This window comes from Chironomus tepperi, unplaced genomic scaffold (assembly GCF_022539635.2).
Source record: "Chironomus tepperi strain 1889 unplaced genomic scaffold, CSIRO-AGI_Ctep_v1 contig_316, whole genome shotgun sequence".
Classification (NCBI taxonomy): domain Eukaryota; kingdom Metazoa; phylum Arthropoda; class Insecta; order Diptera; family Chironomidae; genus Chironomus; species Chironomus tepperi.
Window position 1 is genome coordinate 67011 of NW_027226438.1, and position 24330 is coordinate 91340.

At 32.5% G+C, this 24330-nt stretch overlaps 1 protein-coding gene across 2 annotated transcripts in view; it reads left to right on the forward strand.

Annotated features, from left to right (window-relative positions):
- The window catches only part of LOC139092937 (RNA-binding protein Musashi homolog Rbp6-like), a 219802-nt gene that overhangs the window by 25040 nt on the left and 170432 nt on the right, over positions 1-24330 (forward strand). For both annotated transcript variants that reach the window (XM_070643510.1, XM_070643511.1), the window contains exons 3-5: positions 14466-14519; positions 19591-19675; positions 23469-23510. In XM_070643510.1, the coding sequence (XP_070499611.1) occupies positions 14466-14519; positions 19591-19675; positions 23469-23510 (181 nt within the window). The remainder of the gene's footprint in view (positions 1-14465; positions 14520-19590; positions 19676-23468; positions 23511-24330) is intronic.

The following is a 24330-nucleotide window of genomic DNA, read 5'->3' on the forward strand; positions in this document are numbered from 1 at the left end:
TTCAACTTCAGTGTATAGCTTAGCTCAAGCTTAAATACAGATCAGCATAAGTAGCATACAATCGGCCATCTGCTGTATTTTGGCCGGGACATTGCTGTATTTTTTTCCCTTGCTGCTGTGTACCAAGGCCTCCCACTCTAAGCATAATTTGATACAGAGCTCTAATCTTAACCTGATACCTCAACAATGCGTTCTCATCATCATCCATCCCACAAATAGTCACATTCAACTTTCCATTCCATATTCCAGCTTCCATTTTACCACCCGTTAATACACAAAGTAACTCACTAAGTAAGCATCTAGACATGTGACAAAGGGAACGAAAAAAATGTAAAGATAGAGAGCACTTACGTATATTTATGAGGGATTTATGTACGAATGGTAAAGAGAACTTTTTTTTACATTTTTTTTTTTTTGTGAATATGACAGCCAGTATTTCATCATTATAAATTTTTCTATTGTTCTCAACATTTTACACAAAAAAATATTTTTTGTCACCGTCAAGACGTCAAAAGCGAGTGTAAAATGTTAGAGTGGGAGAGTCTTGATGGTGTACAATTCTGATGATGAAGATACAACATTGTTACATAAGATGAGTGGCAAAAACAAGAATTTTTTTTTATATTTAAACTTATTTTTATTCAAAGTCACGTTATGATGTAAAGTGTAAAGCGTCAAAAGTTGAAAGAATGGCGAGGATATTGCAGATGAGTTGATGTTGTTGAAATCATTGAAGTTGGAAAAAGAATTAAAAAGAATTTCGTTGTTGAGAATGCGGATGTTAAGTTAGAAGAGATTACAAGAGGATATTTGTAGCTGGAAGAGTAATCAAATGTTTTTAATGTCAACGGAATGTCACGGATTTATTTTTTCACTTTCGATAAGTAGGTTTTGTATGGAAATTGTTGAGAGATTGTTTTTGAGATTTATGATTAGAAATTTTTTGAGGATTCTTGTAATGTTTTTAATGATTTTATGGGATATAAATATTTGTATTGTTTTGAGATGAAAGATGGAGTGGCACAACAGCATGATGCATTGGATAGGGCATCGTTACAATGTCGTTTGAATGCCAATACGAGAAGTTACTCTGATGGCACTGTGACTGAAGATTTAGTCCCATTTTCACGAAAAAAATGCAATTTATCCTAATGTTGCAATTCGTGGCAACCAATCAGCATAAAACGTCAGATAGAAGCTAATATACAGACCTTTTTACCAGTCGCATCGACACTTTTTGATAACGATGTAACAACTATATATTAATTTATTTTAAGAAATTCGAACCCTAAATACAATTTTTACCCACATTTGGGAGAACCTAAACTCAGAGTTGTGAAACGGCCTGATTTTATTGGTCGGCCAAAAACGGTGGCAGATAGGAACATTGGCCATTTATTTTTTAAAACGATGGCCGATAAAAAAACGACGAGCGATAAAAAAACAATGGCCGATAAAATCAATGAACGACTGGCCGATTCTATCGGTTGCCGACATCGGCAATCACACATCTACCTAGACTTCATATTCAAATATCAACAATTTACTTATCGTCTCGAAAATATTGCTTCTCAAACTATACTCTGCGATACACTAGTGTGATGCAGATTTCAGATGTGTCCAAAATTTATGGACATACCAAATTGACTATAAATCTTAGAGCCAAATATAACGGTTTTAGGTAATTAAATTTTCGTAAAACTTGATTTAAATATAGGTTCTTTGTCTGTTAGTATAAATTTGTCGTTAAGTGTATTGCGCTAAAAAACGTCGAGAAACAATGCCTTAATAGGAGTCAGTAAAATACTTTAATTATGACATTGCATTGTGTCCTAATAGATATGTGATCAAACAAATTTTTGAGAATTCAGCTGACAATCCTTACAAAACATCGTGATTGCACTCCTTACAAAATGTAATACGCTGTTGCCCTGACGGGATCCTGATGGTCAATTTCCGAACTATGCAACTTGAGAAAATTTGAAAATTAATTTTAAATTCTTAATTTATAGCAAAAACAAAGTCGCAATAAAAAGATTAATTTTTATGATCTCCCATCCATCTAATCATCACATCCAACAACATCAAGTTGCAAAATATAAAAAGTTCATTTCAACAATTAAAAACTCAAGCAATATAAATTACTTAGTTCAAAATGTTCAATCACAAAGTCACTTTTCCAAATTAAATTTCTTCTTTCCTTCAAAAAAATGTGTTATTCTAGATTTCAATGCATACAAAAGGAAATTTTTCGGATGCTCCATTAAAACATCATCATTCAAATAGAAAACGTACAAAAAAAAAGAAGCTATTCTATTTTATGAAAAAGTTTCTACAATACTCAAACAGAATACGAGAAGAAATTAATTTTTCAATTTAAAGTTTCTCTATCTCTCTCATGACTCTTAATTCATCTCTAAGGGCATAAAGTAGACAGATAGATAACTTCAATTATAACCTTTTTTTCTTCCATAGTTCTTCCTTGATTTCTCCATTTCAATCTTCAAAAAGTCCAATTTTTTGAAATGCTTTCATGAAAATTGAAAAAAGCTTCAAAATTCAATAAAAATCGGAATTTATGATAGTTTTCAGTTGAATTTAATTTCACAAATTGATTTCGCTTGTTATTAAGATAATCGATTTAGCAATATAATGGATACCTTTTTAATGTTTTGTACATCTTTTTTGTTTTGTTGTTTCCCTTCACATTCCCATTCCCTCCTTTTTGGTTTATTCGGTTATCTCTTCTTTTGTTCTCTGTAGATTTTCTGTATTGTATAGTTTTTTAGGTTTTGTGTGTGTAGTTGTGTATCGGAAGCTTTTGTGTTTTTCCAATCGTCCACTCAATATAGTTTTTATTATCATTCATTTTTATGGACACGATTGTCTACAATGTTGGTGGATTTGGTGGTATTTTGGCAGATTGGCTTAAGGTGTTAGCAAATTATTTGGAATTGAGTCAGTAGTTCAAAGAATTTGATAGGATTTGAGAGTTTTAATGAAAATCGAAGATTCATACTTATGACTTGCTTATAACTAGCATAATTCCAACATAATTCCTTGATTTAGAGATGAATTAAAGGATTTTATGATTACTCGGTCCCACATGATTCCTTCACCGTCACTTGTTCAACAGAACCGGGACGGGAAAGGAATCAGCGAACGCTAAGAGGAGGTCTTCCTCTAGCAGACAAAGAGACCGCTTTTAGGTACCGAAGAGGTCTTTCTGCAATATGAGAGCATACTATTTTCCTGTTGGGCTTCCTTAGATACCAAATCTTGCATAATAGGATTTTTCAACGCATTAAGTCACAATATCGATTCTCTTTTGATTTCAAAGATCCTGGGGGTCTGAGGTTCCTCTAATAACCTAATTATGAGATGTTTTTAGATACAACTTCCCCAATTTCTTATTGCAATCAAGCTCTGATGTGGATTCTAGGTTACCACAAAAGGCTTTCCCTTTAACTTTGGTGCTGGCCTCAATCCTGGCCTTAATACACTGTTTGTACAAATTTACTGCTAACCAATGCAACTGACATTCTCTCAGAATTATCATACGTGCCTCTGTTTCAACATTTATACTTCTATCTAACTCAGGACTAAACTAAGTCTATAAACAAAACAGTGATACCCTAACAAACAAAGAGCATGCTGATTAATTAATGAGTATACTCAAAGTATGCCCTTTGTATGTTGGGGATAAATACTTACTTACTACTTCCTTGGCTGGGGCGCACGAGGGCCCGAGGAAAAATACAGCAATGTTAATTTTAATTATAGAAAAGTCTCAAAAATGCGTCCACAACCCTTCCAACATCATCCTAACTTTCCAACTCTTTAATACTCTCTTCTCTTCTTTTTATTGAGTTTGGATAAATTTTTTTATACTGATTGTACACAATTCATAGTGTATAAATACATCAGAACCGTTCGTAAATGAATTGTGTGCGGAGATTAATTGAAAAGTTTTTTTTTTTGTGTGTTGGGGATGGACGAACTTTTTGTCTCACAAAAATTTTTATCATTCTCTGTTTAATAATAATAACTTTTTTTTTATATTATCTCTCTTGTTTGCTGATTCATGTCTATTTTGACATTTAATTGCTTTGTTTGCTGATTGTCATTCTGTGATGGTTCAATTAATGAAAGTATCCGAAATATTGAATTGAATTATTTTTTATGTGTACATGCATCCGTCTAGCGATATGTGACTGCTTTCTACTTTTAAGTTCAATTAGTGGAATATTGGATTGAGTATTGTAAGAATTTGAAGTATGTTGTGGATGAATTGATGAGATTGATGGATATCAGGACAGTACTTGAATTCTGCAATATCAATGTTGTGCTGGATCTCCATAAAAGCCCTTCAGAAGCTTCCATCATCCACAAATCCCTCCCATCTCATCCGCATTCACATACGAATCGAATATCCCATAAATATAATTCCAAAACAATCAATTATGACACAAAAAGAGCAAAAAAGAAGAAATAATAAAAATAATTATCCAAAAACTAATATATCAATTCATTTGGGAAATGAGCTTATACACAGACTACATAGAACAACTAAATTGCCGAGAAAATAATATTGCAATGCATTTTCCATTCATAGAGTGACTGCTTATACATAATTTATTAAATGAATGAGAAGAGAAAACAATTTTCGAAAATTAAATTTCATATCAATTAAAATCTTTGAAATAATAATAGCAATAATAATTTGGCACAAAATCTGAATTGTGCAATTAAAGCTTGATAATTTTTAATTTTTTTATATTCTATATCATATCTTCTTGGTGGTGGACATTGAGATGGAATTGGATGGAAAGGGTTGGGAAGTTTGAGATTTTACACAATAATCCGAACAGCAAAGTATGTTTGTGTAGTAGACATAGGCCGAACGCCACCTAGGAAATAGGTAACTCCATGACTTAGCACAAATTCTCAGGTGCTATATAAGTACAGCCATTTCCTTTACATTTGCTAGGGCACCAGTACGTCTCCAGATCAATAGTAAAATGCCAAGTTGCCCTTATGGCTCCTTGGCGGCGAATTCTGGCAAAAAAGGAGTTTGGGGGATATTGTGTCTTTAGGGTAATTTGGAATTTAAGAGTTTTGCTGTAAATTCTAGCTTGAAAAACTGAATCATTCGATTTTAAAGAGTTTAAGGCTTCTCTAGCGGCAATGCATAGTTACTATGACACCACATGTCTTAGTGCTGACAAGAAAATGTAAAAACTATGCAAAGGTGCTCTGATGATTACATGAGAGCTGTGTTGAGCTCATCCGAATGGCACTAGTCGGTTAATCGATCCAAAATCCGACAGAAGACCGGTTTGACTCTGGAAAGGTACCAAATTTGTATTAAATCCAGTTTAGATCTGGATTAAATCCGGTACAATAGCAGAGTCACGCGGGTTTGCAGGCGAATTTGGAAAGATTAACCAACTTGTGCTATTAGAGCCATTATGATGGCAATAAATGAGATTTGAAGCAACATCTTACTAGGCCTCACATCTCAACCAAGTTGCATCACCTTGCCTCCCATCTCATCTCAAGCATGCATCAAAATTAAAAACTTTCCGTCCTCTTCCTCATCTCTTGATCTCATTTCTGGTTAATTTAAAAAACAAAAACAACAGAAACATATAATCACAAAAAAACAAAAAATCCTAATGGAATTTTCATGAGTCTGTGTGTATATTAAATTTTTTTATGGTTTCTGCTAAAGTGCTTGCTTTTATGATGGCTAACCAGATATGAATATTTAGTTGCTTGTAAAAATCTTTGCGATTATCAACAATAAAAAGAAGTTTATTTTCTGTTTTGTTATGGTTTTAACCCTTCTTTAATAATGTTATACTGTTGCTGCTTTATTATCCAAAATTTCCTCTCTTATTTATCCGAGATGTAGAGAGACAAAACAGCAGCAACAGCGGCAACAACAATGTAAATGTGTAGCAATTCATAAAGAACAGCTAAACAGTGAATTACACATATATTTATAATAATCATAATGTCTTTTGTATATTTATGTAAAGGCTCGCATTTTAATATCCCAAAAATATCATCATCCGATTCCTTTGAGGAGATTCTAGATTAGGGTGTGAGGAACGGAATGAGATGAGAAACATAAAACATATGAGAAAAACATGTGGGGTCGTAAAACAATAAAAATATATATATGTACATTTATAAATGAAACAAGTTATGAAATGTCAACAAGTTTCTCTTGAGGGGATACTAAAGTGCAGTTTAGATCTGAGAATTAAGATGAGAGGGATTGTGCAGCAGGTAGAGATGTGTTGGTTAATAAAGATGAAGACTTTAACATTAGAAAACTTTAATTTGACAATGTGGAGCTGTCATGTCGACAAATTAGAGTGCATAATTGTAAATTTACTGTTTTTTGGTTACAATGGTGCTTGAAGGGCACAAAACGTGGATATGGTGGGAAATTAGGTTATGGCTCTGTGAAATCAGGCCCTACTCTAGAGTCATGATGGACTGCAGACAACATATTTCGCTATTTCAACGTTTTGTGGCTTTCAGATGCCATTTGAAGGTGTTTAGAGTGGGAGAAAGTCTACAGAAAATAAACAAAATCGCAATTTTGACTGCCAAGATTTGCATTGATCACCATTGTTCAATTGCAGCAAATTTTAGACCGTAAAACCTTAATATCAACTAGAAATTTGAAATTTTGTGAGAATTAGCGTTATAGGAAGGAGATTATCGATTGAAAAAGTATGTTCCTTTGTATTGGTGATTGGCAGATGAATGTCAGCATTAGGCGCCATCTGAGGAATCCAATGGATCATATTTGATCTGCATGGCCAGCGAAGTATTAGAGGAATTTGAGTTTAATGGTTTTAAACTCTTAGAAAACTCTTAAATCTGAGTCAAAATTCAGAAAACATGTTCAGTATCCAATAATATTCAATAAAATGCTGTACACCATAATTAGGGACAGTCATCAAACTTGGTCATTTCATCCACCTCCCCTATAAACAACCCCAGTTAAATGACGACAAAAAAAAGAGGAGAGGCATGACATTGGGGGATATAAAATGTTCATATACATAGAAATCAAAAGCACACACAATCGTTGTTTATTTTCATCTCAACATACTTATTGCATGTGCCTTGTGCCTTTTTTTATTTATATTGCTTTACATATACACAATTTATATTGAAGACTTTTTTCTCTCCTTCTTAAACGTACGTAAGGATTTATTCGTTTTTGCGTATAAATGACTCGCATACAAGCAGCCATGAACGATTGTGAGGAAGTAAAAGGGAAATCGAAATGAAAATGAAAATAAAAATAAATCTAGAATGGAATGTGGATGGGGGTAGGGTGGGTAATAAAAAATGGCATAATAGAAAAAGAAAAATCCGAGAGTAAAGCGATTAATATTGATCGGTTAAGACTTGAGGTTAATAATGAAAATAGAAATACAGGCACAACAGCAGCGGCACATGAAAAATTAACTTTACACTTGAATAAGAGATTTTTTTTCATAAATACTAAATCTTATGACAATTATAAAAGAGTCGTATTGGTTAATGGCTCAAGCAGGTGTCACATTCACTACAATAAGCTGTGAACGGAGAACATACTTTTTTTCTAAAAAAAGAATAAAAAAAAAATATTTAATTAAAGCAATGAGAGAAAGAAAAAGAATAAACAGTGAAAGAGCGAGGATTTATTATTTCATTTCCAAATTAATTGCCTCAAAAAAAGCTCTCATTGTGTAGAAATGTTGGATGACATTAAAAATCTCTCTTTCTCGTTTTTCTGGTTCCTTTTTTTGAGGGGAATTTTCTTGTTAAAAGAGTGAATTTATTTCAGTTTGACTGTCAGGTTGATAAGAGGGTAAATGTCCTTAGACCAAGAGCATGCTTTCATGATACAGAAAGACCACTATGGTACCTAAAAACGGTCACTTTGCCTGTTAGGGATGTTAATCAAGCATGATATTTAAAATTTAATTCTAATAGCAAAAATCGGTTAATCCATAAAAATTCGAAATGCAGGAGGACGTGACTCTGACTTGGTACTAGATTAGCTTTAAATCCGGAACTATAATAGCTTAGGTGCAAGTCTCTAAAATTAAGGAAATTTAGAATTTTTAATGAGGCTCAGCAGCTCGGGATAAAGTACATCAAACGGTCCATCTCAAGTCATTTCCAACTTCCTAATCCTTATGCGATATTCAGTAAATCTGCTCCGTTCAACCTTTAACATATAGTAGACCGAAAAGTGGTCACGATGTGTAATGACGGCAGTATAGTTGTGAATATCGTATCCATGTGGAATCACTCGTACACATCGTCATTGAGTGGTGTAAAAATTATCTATTTATGTGACTTACCCATGTCATGAAGGTCCTCTAAAATCATTTTCATACAAGCATGTTCACATTCATAAAGATATCATACACCCTGCTCACCTTTTTGGCCTCAAACAATTCCTAATTACGTCCCTGGTTCACACACATGCACATCAGGCAACTTCATCAATTTAACAGTCATTGAATCTGTTTAACAATTCTATCCAACTTCTTTAACCTTGACTGTCTAGAATTAAATGTTCATACATTCATCTAATGCGTTTTAATCATCAAAATTCACCAGTTAACCCCAATTTTCAAGCCAATATATTTCTAAGGGTAAAAGGTATGAAGATGAAAGAAATTATTACGAAAAATCGCATGACATAAATTAAATTCATTCATTTCATCTTCATTTTTACCTCTTCTTAATATTATTATTCTCCACAATTTTTGGAGGGGAGGGGTGTCAGGGGGTAGGGTGTGAAAAACAAGAAGATTTTTATTTTCTTCTTTTTAATCAAATGCGACAAATTTTTCATGTTATGACAAAACTTTTGGTTTTTTTTTTTCTGTTCTTTCCTTTAAAAGAAAATTGAAAGTGAGCAATTATTTAATTATGTATGAGAGTGTAAAATTACTTTATGAAACTTGAGACTTTATACTCAGAAGGAATAATTTTTTTTTCGAGGGTAAATTGGAAAGAAAACGAAATTATGAATAATTGGAAAGATGTTTAAAATATTTAAAGCAATTTAGAATGGAAAAAATGATTTATTTACTTGCAATTAAAAATGTCTTGAGGAGTGGATTTTGGTGTTTTAAGGTGAAGTAGCTGTTAAATATGTTTGGGTATGTAAATGTTGAGATTAATCCACTTCATTATTCTATGTTCTATCAATATCCTTCTCGTAATGTGGATCTTGTTCCAAATTTCGTACCATACTTCAAGATTCTCTACTTCCTTACTTACTTACTGGAATTATGCTCCGAATTGGAGACTAGGCTGCTTCAAAAAGCTTTAAATTTGATTTTATTGCTGGCAGTATCACAAAGCCATCTCAAGAATTAAACAAATCAAAGAACAAAGATAAAAGTATTTATAGAATTCATCTCTTTATGTACGCAATTACAAATTGGACATAAGAGTCACAACATTCACACATACCATTTCCCTATCAGTAAATAAATAAATTTCACCACGATGATTCCATAAATCAAGAAAAAAAGAATAAAATTTTGATAAAAACAAAAACCGAGAAACTTTTTTTTTATTGAAATTTCAATTTTTCATATCAAACACAAATTTTTTCTGCTATTTTCATATCATGCAGAAGGCAAAGTAAAGACACAATGTATGCATACATATATTCATAAATATTATATAGACCTATCAGACACACAAACAAGCATAAATTCTTTACACATTTTTTTTTTTTTTGATCTTCTTGCTTTTCTACTATTTACTATGATAGTACCAAGAACTATCAACTTAGAAGGACCAATCTCCTATCAAATTTTATTCGATTCTTCTTTTGTTTCTAACTTGAAAAATTGGTTTTCTTCTCGGTCTTTTTTTCCTTTTGGTGATTTTTCGTGGAAAACAGAAGGAAAGAAGATTGAAATGGAAAGTTGAGTAGCTTTGATGGGGAATTTGTGACTTGAAGCGCTGTAAATAGGCAGAAAAAGGAGTATTGACAGTTTAAGTGACACCTTAAAAGGTCTGAAAATGTCCCTAGGTCAGCTGACCCCTTAAAAAGTAAAAAGCATGCTTTCATGGTTCAGAATGACCACTATGGTCCATAAAAGCGGTATCCTTACCTGTTAGGAACCCTAGCGTGAGACCAGACTTTGCCTAAGTCGACTCAAAGATAGAGTTTTACGGAAAATAGTATCCTGATGCCAGTTTGACTCTGAATTCGAGTTGAGTATGGCAAAATTCGGATACATGCTAAGATCATGCTATCCAGGGAACCATGGGGACATTCAGGAGCGGTGGGGTTTGGAGGTTTAATTGACACATTTAGAACCTGAGCATTAAAAAGTTGCAATGTACTCTCTAACAGGCACAAACTCCGCTTTTAGGTACCATAGTGGTATTTCTGTACCATGAAATAATGCTTTTTTCCTATTAGGGCAATTCTTGCACGCAAAAGATATAAAAATATTGGTTGAAAAATATCATTGAGCATGAATAGTTATGTCTTGATTGTAAATCGATATTAGATTGATACAGCATATTATACATATTGATAGTATCATCATTTTTTGTTGTTGTTGTTGTTATTTAACCCTCAACTCGTCAATTCTGTCTTTTTTTTCAATCATTCCTCCTTGTAGTTCAGCACAAGACGTAACAAATTTAACATATGTGCACTCTGTATCATTTTTTTGTACATTTGTTCAGAAAAGTAGCGATATCATCCTTATTTGCGCGTAGATCTCTCTTCAGAATGCTTTATTTGTTAGACATAAAAGATTTAAATAAAAAGCCCATCCAAAGCCCGGAAGAATCAATCATTTTTCTCCCCTTTTTGTACCATCGTTCTTCAATCTGTTCTTCTTGTTGTTTTCGTACTTTTCTCGTGAACGATTTTGGTGAGGTTTTTAAGATGGAATTGGGGGGATTGTTCTTATTTTGTCTAATTTTCATGAAGAAGTTGAAGTTGAGTCAGATTAAATATGATGTTGAGTCAAAGCTAGTCAAGTCTTCTAGCTAAGCCCTAATTCACTACGAGCTCTGGTTCAGGTTCACAACCAGAAATTCAAAGAAGTATTTAACCTCAAAGACTTAGATTGGGGATTGATTCTTACGTGCTCAAGAAAAATTGTTATCCATGACATCAATTAGAGCGCTAGATGCTGGGTCTATATGTGGCGATCTCTGGTCGAATGGTCGACCAACCCGAACAGTCAAGGAACATTCTCATGAGTATAGATTCAGATAATTAATCATACTCAATTGTATTGATTGAGTTTTCACATGACTAAGCACATGCCGTAGCAAAGTCAAAATATCCGACTCTACATCACCATGAGTCTAATCTGAAACCAGATTTTACCAAAATTGTTCCTTAACCTCATGTCGGCTTATAGACAAACTTATCGCAAAAATATCGAAATAAGGCATCGCATGGACGATCAAAGAACTCTTGAAACGAAGCTGTCGATAGAGATAGTGTGGTGCTTCGCATTGGAAATTGGCAAGTGGAAGCAAGCGATAGAGCCAGCTTTAGGCGACACCTGTGGTTGGTCAAGGATCACGATTGATCTGTATGACAAGCGAATGAATGGTCGTTACGGGCACCTTTGCATCTACCAATCAATGCAGCAATGGACCAGAGTCTTAGTGATTCCAATTATTGAGCAAAATCCTTATCTTCCTCCGTATATTAAATGCAGAAAAACTCTCATGTCAATCAATCAAAAATGCGTCCATTTCCTTCAATTCCCACCAAAATTTACTCTTTTTTGTTGCCTAAAAATAAAAATGCACGCGTACATGACTGTTCAAATGATAAATGATTATCAAAATTATTATCTCATGTGTACATTAATATGTGATTTAATTTCATTTTGCTTTTCTTTTTCATCATCATCATCGTTTACCCTCTCACTTACTCTTTTTCACTTACTCAATCTACTGCAACTTATTATTCCTTTTTATTTACTTTTCTTATCTTCATTATCATGATGATATTTCAGTTTTTTTTGTGCAATAATAATTTTCGGAATATCAAATAAGATAGAAGAGATTATATGTGAATAAATTTGTAATCTGATAAATTATTCAAATTTTATCGTCTTTCGAACTTTTCTTCATGATGAACAATAAAACAGAGAAAAAAAGTCTGTAATTGAAGGAATTAAAAGTTTTATTGGAAATTTTATGAAATGGAAAATAATTTTAATATTTTTATTGTTTGTTGAAAGTTGAGTCGGGGAGGTTTTTAAAGGGTTTTAAATGTAGCATAAGTTTTGTTATTGATAGTGGCTGAGTGAGCAAGTTAACACAATGTCTTGAGAATAATTGGGTCTGGGGTCAATTGAGGCAACGTTCGGAAACTTCGTAATGCTAACCCCTCACTCCCTTAGTTAATACGTACATTACGGAGGATCCCTAACGACATTTTCTCAGGTATTTTCCATAAAATAGTAAAAAATAGGGCTAACTATCAATTAGACATTTTATCAAGTTGTCCACTCGGGGTAGAAAAATGAAAATTGACGATATAATAGAAATAAAGGGTTATTTAGGGTAATTTAGGGAATTTTAACTCATAAGCTACAACCACAGTAGCAAAAAGTCGATTATACTTAAAGATCCATGATACCGTAGAAATGCCTAATATGCAAAGCGTATAGGTTTACTTACTTACTTACTTGCTGGAACCATGCTCCGACTTGGAGCCTAGGTTGCTACAAAAGGTCTTCTATCTACGCCATGTTGCTCTTGTAGCTTATAGGTATTTAGGGGTCAAATCCTCAATGAGATCCTCAATGACATTATCTAGGTGGTCCCAAAAAGTCAGTCATCGTGAACACAAATTCACTAAATCTCAAATCTTAACCTTTTTGAATATTCAGCAAATGTTCGCGATTTTCCACAATTTAATTCAATATTCAATCTCCATTATGCACTTGAATACATCAAACAATCTCGAAAATCTGAATTTCTTCCCAACTTTCTTCCCAACATTTCAAAATAAATCACAAGACAAATTCAGCGACAAGAAATCTCTTCTCATACTTATCTCCATACATTTTTCATCCAATCCAATCCCCTCAAAATCTTTACATGTTATCATTTGTATAAAAATGGAAGAATATAGTAAAAAATTCACGGATCATTGTGCATTTCCTGACTGCATGTGATGTCATTTTGATTTCACATGAGACTTACAGCTTTCCTTGTTCACATTACTTGCATTAAAGAAATTGTTTCATGAAAAAAAAGAAAAAAATCAAGATTATGACATAATAGTCATGTGGAAGTATCATAAGTTATGAAATTGGCTTTGATGTTGTGTATAAAATGTGACATTTAACTTCGAAAAAAATAGAGAAATAAGTCATGTATTATTAAATATTAAGTTTGACAACTTTGGTTTCCACCTACATACTTGATATAGTTGTTTCTGTATTGTTAGTTCTTATTTTGTGGAATAAGTTGGCAGAGTTGAAAATTTTGAATGATGAAAATATGAGAAATTTTTAAAATTTCGGCTCCATTTTGGTGTTAAATCTAGACAACTTCCATAAAGACAGGTCGATAAGTCTTGGCAGACTCCATATGCCTGTGTATTGTCGTGGCATTGTGCATATCCATGTTATATCGACATCACCTTATATAATGATTGATTGATCGGTCTCTGGTTGAGATTGAACTCACGATCACACAAAAAAGTTATACAGACATCCGGACTGTTGCTTTATCATTCGGTTTTAGAAGCCTGGCTCTTGTATTGGAAGATTTGCGTTTAAATGGATATCCTAGCTGGGGTAGTAGACTGTCATGCTCCAAAAAGGCCACTCTGGTACCTAAAAGTGATATCTTTGTCTGTTAGGGATCGATAGCCCAGATTCTGGTCTGTTGGAATACCCTAAGGTGCCAAATTTAAGTAAATTTCATTTGGTGTTAATAGAAGAGCTTTATTGGACTATTGTTCAATTGTGCCCCTTGAGAAAATTGCAGGAAAACTGAGAAAAATATCAAAAAAATCCCAAAAAATCACAAAATAATCCTAGATTTCCATCTCTGATCCTTCTCAATACCAGACCGCACTACATTCCCTCCTTGTCTGTCTACAAACATCATTCATCTGACACACATAATTTAACTTTTTTTTTGTCTCCTACAATATGTCATAAAATTGAAATTCGTTGTTGTTTTTACGTGTCTTACTCATCATATCGCACAATAAGCAAAACTGATAGTGAATGAAATTTTAATAACTTTTTTCTGACACACACACACACACAAATATTTTTTAATGAGTTTTTATTTAATTTAATTAATTAAATTCCCTCTTTTTAATTGTCTCGAAACCCCAAAAAAAATTTGCATTGTTTTATTTAATTAATTGATTCAATATTTAGAGATATCTGTATGAATTATTTTTGCAGTTCAACTGGTATGGGAATAAATGACACAACAGGTCCGCTATTTTCTAGACCAAGGTAAGTGAACAATTTTATTGCTTTAATTAAATTATTTGGTACATAAAAATTGAAGAATTTTTTATTGAATTTCAATTAAATTTGATTAAAAATCATAAAAAATATCTTCATTTTTGTGGACAATTTTTGGTTATGACTTGTGATAAATTCTCGTGAATTAAGTTGTGAATTTTGTTAATTAAGTACCTTATCAGGTAAAGGACATGCTTTTGTGGTACAGAGATACCACTAAGGTACCTAAAAACCTGTTAAGGGTATCCAAAAGTATTGATAATTCAATGTTAAAAATTGTAACTAAATCTGTCAACAAACGCCACTCAATCACTTGACATCCAGTGACTAATCCCTCAAATTCTAATAATTTCCACTAACTTGTTAATTCCTGTATCTAAAAATAGCCCTCCAATACTCATAATCCCAAAATATCACTCAATTTACACATCTAGAATCTTCTATGAACAAAATAAATTTTATCAGAAATTCTTCAACCAAAATTCACGTCAGTTCTTTGACACACATTACATTCAAGGCAACGACAATAAACTTGATTAATTTTCACATAACAATATCAATGAATCTTTATTTTGTCATATCTATCTCCGTCTTCAAAGATGTCTATTTATAAATACATCACTAATTAAAAGAAAAACAAACAAAAACTCGTGAGATAAAAATATTTTAATTATCTGACACGAGAACGTGTTTCAGATTCTTTTTGTTGTAGACGAAACTGAAATTTTATATGAAAAAAATTCTTGAAGATGATTTTGTAATTGGAATGTTTTTGATTTTTTCTTGGATTAAATTTCAATTTTTAAATGGCAATTAATTTCATTAATTCTATTTTATTCTTTTTATTTTGAGGGATATGAGGAAGCCCCGATTCTTTCAATTGAACTAGAAAATTCAAAAAAATGATCAAAATTACTAGAAATTAATGAAGTAACTCACAACTCAAAATTCAAATTGTGGATATGAATTTGAACTCTAAAAGAAAAATCAGATTGAAAATTAATTGGAATTTTAACTCATTTTTCAAAAAGAGTTTTTAGTCAATCATTAAATTTGGTCATTATTAATGAACGTTAGGCTACAAATTTCCTTTTGGGGATTCAGAAAGGCATAGTCTGACTCCGAAGCTGATCAAGCATTAATTCTAAACCTTCTTGTGATAACTTATCACTGATATCCCCTGATATCGTTAATTACATCGTTGGTTGGATGAAGATTGTACCGAGGTACGAACCTAATTTGAGGAACATATTCAAATTCTATACAAACTACTTCTTTTATAGGATAGCAGTCTCATAATCAGGTCAGGGAAGGCTACTTTATGTTGTTAATTTTAACAGAACTTAAGAGCTTAACAAGGAATTTTTCAGATTTTTCCAATTATTTTGAGAGGGCACTGCTGTGTCGCCGTATTAAGTTTAAGACGCAAATTTGCCCTGATGAACCCATTCAAGCGAATTTTAACCTATTTTGCCAGCAAATAATTCGGTTCCCTGCATTGTGTTGCTTAGTTACTCCCTTGACTACACCCTCGCAAAACCATCCCTATTCCCATCAAAACTCATCACAAAAAATTTTGCTCAAGGTCCCCACGACATACAATAAGAATTTTTCTACATTTTCATGTTGCAATGTGAGCCTGAAAAAAAAATTTAAATGATTCTCGAATTAACAGCATCAAAAGAAGATTTTTTTTTCCTATTCTTCTTCTTGTTCATTCTATTCGCACGCTCATGACATGAACAAAAAAGAGAGGAAAAAGTTTTAACAAAGACACATTAAAACTTTTTAATGTCTATTGCGCAAAAAAATAACATAACTGAACATGCAGAGTAACACAGAACAAGAATTATGAATAAGAATGAATGAATTTGCAGAATGAAGCAAAAATCTTTTGCTGCATGAGAGAATGTTGCTGTTTTAGCTCACAAAAAGCTTCATATGTGAGCATTAAAAAAATTGTAGTTTTTTGTTGTTGTACGCGTGAATTTTAGTAAGGAGGTGTGGGTTTGGATGAGATGGAGGATTGTTGACTGTATATGGAACTTGAATTGGTATAGCTTTAGAGATTGTCTTGGGACAGCTTTGGGACAAAAGTACAGCATCGGGTGCATATGACTCTTGAATTATTAGAACAAAAAATTGATAAAATGGTTTAAAATCCCCTCGAGACGAACATTGCAGGTGCCCGGGTAGTCGCAAGGACACTGCTAGGTCTCTGCATTGATGGCAAGATACAAAAGGGTCCTAATAGCACCTGGATGGCTGTTTTCGGGCAATTTTTCTAACGAATTGTAAAATTTGCCACATCTTGTCAAATTATGACTTAATTTCATACTTAAACCTTCAGAAATGCGCTTTAAGTCCTCCTGTAGGTAGAGGAACCACCTACAACTAGTATTTTATATCCTTTTATCAAAAGAGTTATTCTACCTTTTATTGTGAAGGCAACATTTCTTTCTTTTTTTTCTGTTACAACAAAAAGTGATGAATAAATTCACAAAAGAAACTTTTCAGCTACGAAATATGAGTAAAAAAGAGCTTACATCTCATATTTCATAAAGCTACTTTGCATGATTGTTATTAGAATGAATTATAGAATGAGAAGCTTTTTAACTATTGTGTACAACTATGCTGTACACATATACACACACATTATAATAAGAATGATCTACAAAAGAATTGTTATTTATGCTTGTACACATTGTGTGTGTGAAAAAGTTAGTCTGTAAATCTGGGAGAGATGTAAAGGGGGTCTGGAGTAGTGTGGAATAACATATAAGTTAAGATTGAATAGGTTACAAAATTTAATAAGTATGAAATTAACAATTAAAAAATTTTAAAACTAAAAAAATTTGAAAAATTGAAAAAAATTGAAAAAAATTTGAAAAATCAAAAAAATTAAAAAATTTGAAAAAATCAAAAGATTAAAAAAATAAAAAAAAGAAATTTCAAAATTTTAAAAAAAAATTAAAAAAAATTCAAAAATTTTAAAAATTTCAAAAAATTTGAAAAGTTTAAAAAAATTTCAAAAAGTCACAAAATTTGAAAAATTGAAAAATTTGAAAATGTTTAGGAAATTCAAAAAATTTGAAAAAATTTAAAAAATTGAAAAATTCAAAAAATTTAAAAATTTAAAAAATTTAAAAAATTTGAAAAATTCTCAAAATTTGAAAAATTTAAAAAATTGAAAAAAAAATATAAAAAATTTGAAAAATTCAAAAAATTCAAAAATTTTATTTTTATTAGAAAATTCATCAATTTCTTTAGAAAACCATTTTACAACTAAATACGCCTAGTTTTCAATCTCAATCCTCCAACCTCAGCTCAACTAAATTCTTCAATCTTTCATTCCACTTCTTCTTCATTATTATTATTATAATTATCATGACTCAGTTACATTCAGGAATTGATTACATAAAACGGAGGAAATTTATTGTGTAATTTAGAGTACATACCTCCATACACAATAATCTACAGCAGTTGATGAATTTATAAATTTATATAACTTGCTAACTTTTCTCATCATCATTGTTAATCTTATTTGTTGTTAAAATATAAAAGGATGAGCAACTGAAATAAATTAATTAAATTCAACTCTTTGAATTTAAACATCCTATTATATATCTGTATCTAACTGTAACTCAGTGCAAATATTTGGATTTTTGTTTTACTTACTTGAAAAATTATTTCAGTTTATTTAACCCTTGTGAGGATGTGAGGATGAGTTTTTTTTTGTGGGAATTAAAGCAGATTTTTGGGGATTTTTTTTTTGGAGTTTGTGCATTTTAATTTGATTTAAATTTTGGGATTTTGCAAGTATTCTCAAGTGGAATAATTATAAGCTAAGCTCAAAGTAGACACGAATCTTATATAAAATCAACTATCCTTAACTCGACTTTTTCACACAAAATCCGAGTCGACTTCGAACTCTGGTTATAAGTGAAGTTCAAAGGATGACTAGTGTTGCTGTACCCGAGCGACATAGGTGTGGAATCCACCATCATGTTGCTGTTAGGACATTTTTGCTTCTAAGCACTTATAAGGCGATGCTATGGTACCTTAACAAATACAGTGTGCTGTTCGGGAATTAAACCTAGTTTAGGTCATATTTTGATAACAACATGACTATACATGTCGACCATAGAACCAGGATATTGACTTTTATCCAAAATTTCATAAAATCCTTCAATTTTCATTTCACACCCTATCAGGCATAAAGATAGAGCCTCATAGAGGCTTTCATGGTACATAAAGACCACTACGGTACCCAAAAGTGGTCTATTTGCCTCTTAAGGAAAACTACAAAAAATTTCCTAAAATCAAGAAAAATTACTACAACTAGGTATAATGAAAAATTGTTCATTATTCAATTAGTTAAACAATTAAAATATTTTAGTAACTACAGAGTTATGTATTTGTATTTCTTTAGACTATTTTTCAAGCAAATGTTTATGTTTGCAATTGTGAGCAGTTCCTTTTCCATTTTCTATTTTCTTTTGTAAATGAAAAGTTTGAGTTTGAGATTTAAATTGTGTAATTTATAAAATAATAGAAGAATTTTTGAGTTGGAATTGTAAAGTATGGAAATAATTTTTGTATTTGAAAGGAATTGATAGGAGAAAAATTAATTAATTAAGGGCTGATTTTAAGAATTTTTACAACTTTCAGATGAGTGTCCCGAACAGACAAGGAGCATGCTCATGAGTATGCTCACAAAATTGAGTATACTTCTTACTTCTTACTTCTTTGGCTGAGGCACACGGGGCCCATTGCCGCGTCTAAAATACGTCAGTAGGCAGCTCTATCTTTTGATAACTCCTGCCAATTTGAGATATTGAGCACTTTAGAACTCAAAAATTGAATATACTATACTAAATTGATTGAGTATACTCATGCGTACGCTCATGCATTAGTTGACAATGCTCATTGTCTGTTATGGGTCTCATCCTTGAGTTTTATCACAAACAAGTCTTTAAATTCTACAAAATTATCAACAACTATTTTTAATTTGAAAAACCAAAACTTATGAATTTATTTCTATTTTTTCTTATTCCAGGGGGTTTGGCTTCATCACTTTCGCAGATCCATCTAGTGTAGACAAAGTTTTAGCACATGGCACACATGAATTAGATGGTAAAAAGGTGAGTTGAACAACATTTCTATTATTTCATTAACTTGAACCCGAGTGGACACAATTACGTTAGAACCTGAGTTGCGATCTATCTGTGAACAGGCACTGCAAGAGAACAGGCAAAATCTGTGTAAGATACTGCCTGTAATTAGGCAATTCCTGCCAAAAGGCAAATTCTGTGACAAATCTGTTTCTTGTTTCTGTCACAGGCACCTGTTTTTGCAACTCTGGTTAGAACTAGACATCAACTGGACATTAACTTGCCAAAAACTAGTTACAACGTGTTTGTGTCCACTCTTGATCCACTCGGTGAAGAAAATTAGAGGAACAAGAAGAAGATATCCCTGCTTTATGTCTAGCATGCTCCCCTAAATGAGCGTGATCCTGAACATCCTCAGCCTGCATTTAAAAATACACAGATACACAAACAGCATGTCTATAAAGGAGACAAAATACTTTAAGGATCTTAAAATGTTCATTTCCTTATTTTTTCACTTTAATCTTTTCCTGTCCCATCCCCATCCACAATCACAATACAATAAAATGAAATAAATCAGCATAAATGTAAAAATCTCAGTATTTTAAAAATCGATTTTAATAAAAGAAAACAGCACAGCGAGAGGATAATGGCCATTTGTCAATATCCAAAATGTATATAGCAAAAAAAGCATAAAAAACACACAAGCAATTCCTCTTTGTGACCTTCCAAGAAAAATAAAACAAAAGGAAACGAAGGAGAAATAATTTTTTATGGCAGTGATAATGGTCAACATAACCGAGGGTAAGGAATATAGCACGGCGAATGAAAATTTATTTGCAATGGATGGATGGATGTAAATATGATTTTTGGGTCAAGACACATCAACTGAATGAAAATTGCTCACTTCATCGTTGTTGTCATGATCCTTATGATGATACCCAAGCAAATAAAAAAAAGAAGGAAAAAAGGAATATTATCGATGTAGATGTGTATGTGCGTATGTAAGCGATGATGTCAACATTTGTTAACGACGTCAATTCACGGGTACGATATTGCTTTCATGTGGTAGTTTTGTCAGGATTATTGGATATTGCTGATTTAAATGAGGACTTCAAAAATAGGAACTAGCAACTATTTTATTTTTCAAAATATTATCACGTTCTTTTGGGGCTAAAGCTGCTCTAAATATTGGTCATCGATCATCATCACTCTGTTCCTAAATCATGATGTATTTAATCAGCTCGAACAGCACAAGTCGCTTAATCGATCCAAAATGCGGTACCAAATCAGCGTACCTCTAGCAAGGTATCGGATTTAAATCGATCCTGCACCAAGTCAGAGTTACACCGGTCTAGGACCGGATTTTTGATTGGTCGATTTGTTCTATTCGGATTTTATTGAAGCTACAAGGATTAGGGACAAATACTAGCCCTAATCCACAAATAAATATATCTTAGATTCCAAAACAGCATATTATAGTTGATAGGGTGCCACTAGGCCATTCCGTTGATAGTCATTCTCGAGGTTGCTCTAAATACTCAAGACAGCTGATTCTGCCAAATTTTTTCAATTAACACTGAAACTTACCTAGTCGTGCTGCTCGAAATTGATGCTAATTAAATTTTTTAGCACATAACTACCTTTTTTAGGGACGTATTATGCTTTATTTGATGCTTTTAAATCCTGATTGGACTAAATATAACTACTTGATTCTCTGTATAGTCCCTAATCTAGATCCCCCCGTTCTATAAATCCTGCTTAATCAAGTAACTTCTTCAAGACACATCAATATGTGAACCCACCCCAACCCCATATTAGTCAGACTTGACTGCAAAATTTAAATAATAATACAAATCATCTTTAAATTCCACCCTCCTGCACCCCCCAAAAAGTATAAAGAATACCCCATCCAAAAAAATATTCTGACAAAACTCCCATCAAAGATAAAAAGACAAGACGTCAAGAGACATACATGCGGTATGGCTATCTTTGTTTGTTTCCATAAAAATGCAAATAAAATCTTTTATGGCAGTGCTCAATATTATTCAATATACATACATTATTACATCTTCTACAATCAATGTAAGATGGTCTGAGGAGATGGCGTAAAAAGCCAAAAAGAAAAATGTTAAGGACTGAGGAGGAAGAAGGAATCATAAATTGAAAAGCCTTATTGTCACTGATCGCTTTTTGCTGTATATGATTCTTTATTGGGGTGGTTCTCATTCTTCTTATTATTATTTCATTGTGTATATTAAGGACACACTTGGCTGTGTATATATAAAGACAATATTAAATCAAAAAAAGGAAAAATACCGCACGACGACAACAACAACAACAACAACTAGAAAGTCGAGGATGACAAGCAATTTTTACGGGGTGTAACACATGCAGATCATATATAAAGACTCTATACACTCCCAAGCATGCATGCATTCACATAATATGAAAGAAGAAAGAAGGAAAGAAGGAACAAGAACTTAGTGCTAGTCTAAGCTCAAAAAAATTGATGGTGAAGGCAATACATGAAGAAGATACACACAAATAGATAAAAATGTATATTGTGTGTTGGGGGGTGATATTATTTTGTATACTTGGGATATATTCCGGACAACATCAGCAATACTATCAGTATCAATGGATTAGTTGTTTCTTAAAAATAGTTAGCAATGATTTTATTGGAGATGGGTGGTTGATTGAGGTTTTGGGAGGAGGCTATGATGTTATTTTTGGAAATAAGGAATAAGGTGAAGAATCTGATGACAAGTTTATGACTTAATGGCTGTTAATTCTATTAAGATGAAGATTTTAATAACATAGTCATCATAGAACTGGTGTTTGGTCATTAAATCTTAGTAGACATTGATTTGTGAATATTTGAGTTGAAAATTTTAAGTTTTGTGAAGTTCGTGATAGTGAAGAAATTGCAAAAAGTCGGTCAGGATTGAAGGTTTTCATCATTTCATCACTCAAGCCTCAACCAGACCCCGAAGTCATCTTGGATTTAGTATGGAACAGTCGTCTTGATTTCCTATGAATTTTGAGTCGACTTCGAGCTCTGGCTTCAAATTTACATGGAATCAAATTTGGTAACCATCCATTTTAAATACAGTAAAATAGTTTATGCTATATGCGCTCCCAAGAAACCCAAACCAACTGCTAATCTTCAAAAGAAACCACAAACTTGCCTATTTTCTGTTTTATTATTTTCTCATAAGAACAGCAACAGCAACAGCAAAAAGGAAACAATACGATAAACATCAAGAGCGTTTCCTTATCGAAAAACTTGTCTCACTCGTACATACATACATGTATTGTACATGTAGATATACTTTAAGTTCCTTCATCATATTCCCTCATTGCCTTTTCTTTTCGGTACCATACCGTAACCATTTTAACAAAATTGCTGACTTTTGCATAAATGGATTTCAATAAACAAGATTATTTATTGTGTATGATGAAGTTTTTTTTTTCTCTTCCTTTACTTGTGCTGTGTTGTCTCCTATATCTTATAGATATGTCTGTGTGGATGCCTTTCTAAAGAGAACAATAAGATTTTATAACATTACCCCATTGAATGTGTTCAGTTAATAATTTAGGATGGGTTCAAATATTATCATATTGTCTCATACATGCCTTCTTCTTCTTACTACCCATATAACATTTATCGCCTTCTTCTTCCTTCAGATCTTCTTCTACTTTTTTCCTTATCATTTCTCATAATTTATTTCTTTTGTTTATTAAATTTACTTTTTTTATATTCCTTTCATCATGTGATTTACGTATTTGTACTGATTTGTTTGTATGCTTTATCTATTTACAGATTGATCCAAAAGTTGCATTTCCGAGACGGGCACATCCAAAGGTGAGTCTAATGATTTTAGTTATTTTGAATTTAATGAAATTCGATATGCTGCGGAATATTACATGTTTACACGAATGTTAGGGTACTTAGAAGTCTGTTTAAATGGCAGAATGTGGTGTCCGAAAACTAGACACTTGAAAGTCACTTCGTGCTGCGGTGATATAGAAACGGACGGCACACGAGGTTGAAAAAGCAAAACTTACGGCCAAATCCGGAGTATAATTTGCTTAGGGAGCAGATTCAGTGAAATTGGGATTCAAGGTTAGGCTTGCGTCAACCTGGAGCTGTATTTTTCATCATTTTTTCATTATAAACTTTTTGGTGGTATTTCAAGAATATTTAATAATTCATAGTTTGATGAGATGCAATGGTTGGGTGTACATAGGTCTCTAAACGGGCCTAATTTGATATAAATCCTTGAAAATAGTGGTATCATAGTCAATGAGAGGCTTATGGTCAACCACATTCTCGATATTTTGGAGAAACATCCCAAAAACCCTAAATAACTGGATAAACCCCAACTCAAATCCATCAACGTATTTTAAAAGCTGAAAAATTGAGCAAATTAAGAGCTCTTAATCCAGTTCCATCGCAGCCAACACAGATAGCCGCATAAATTTATGAAAATTTCTTATGAAAATATTTCCATCATCATTCATCGTCAGTTCCTCATCCTTCAGTCCATAATCAACAGCCTATTATCTCAATTCCTTTCTACCTCTTTCCCATCCAACTGCTGGCAACTTGAAAGATAATTTTCCAAGGTATTCTTATTCTCTAAAAAATAAATGTATTATTCTGAATTAAGTCTATTATAATC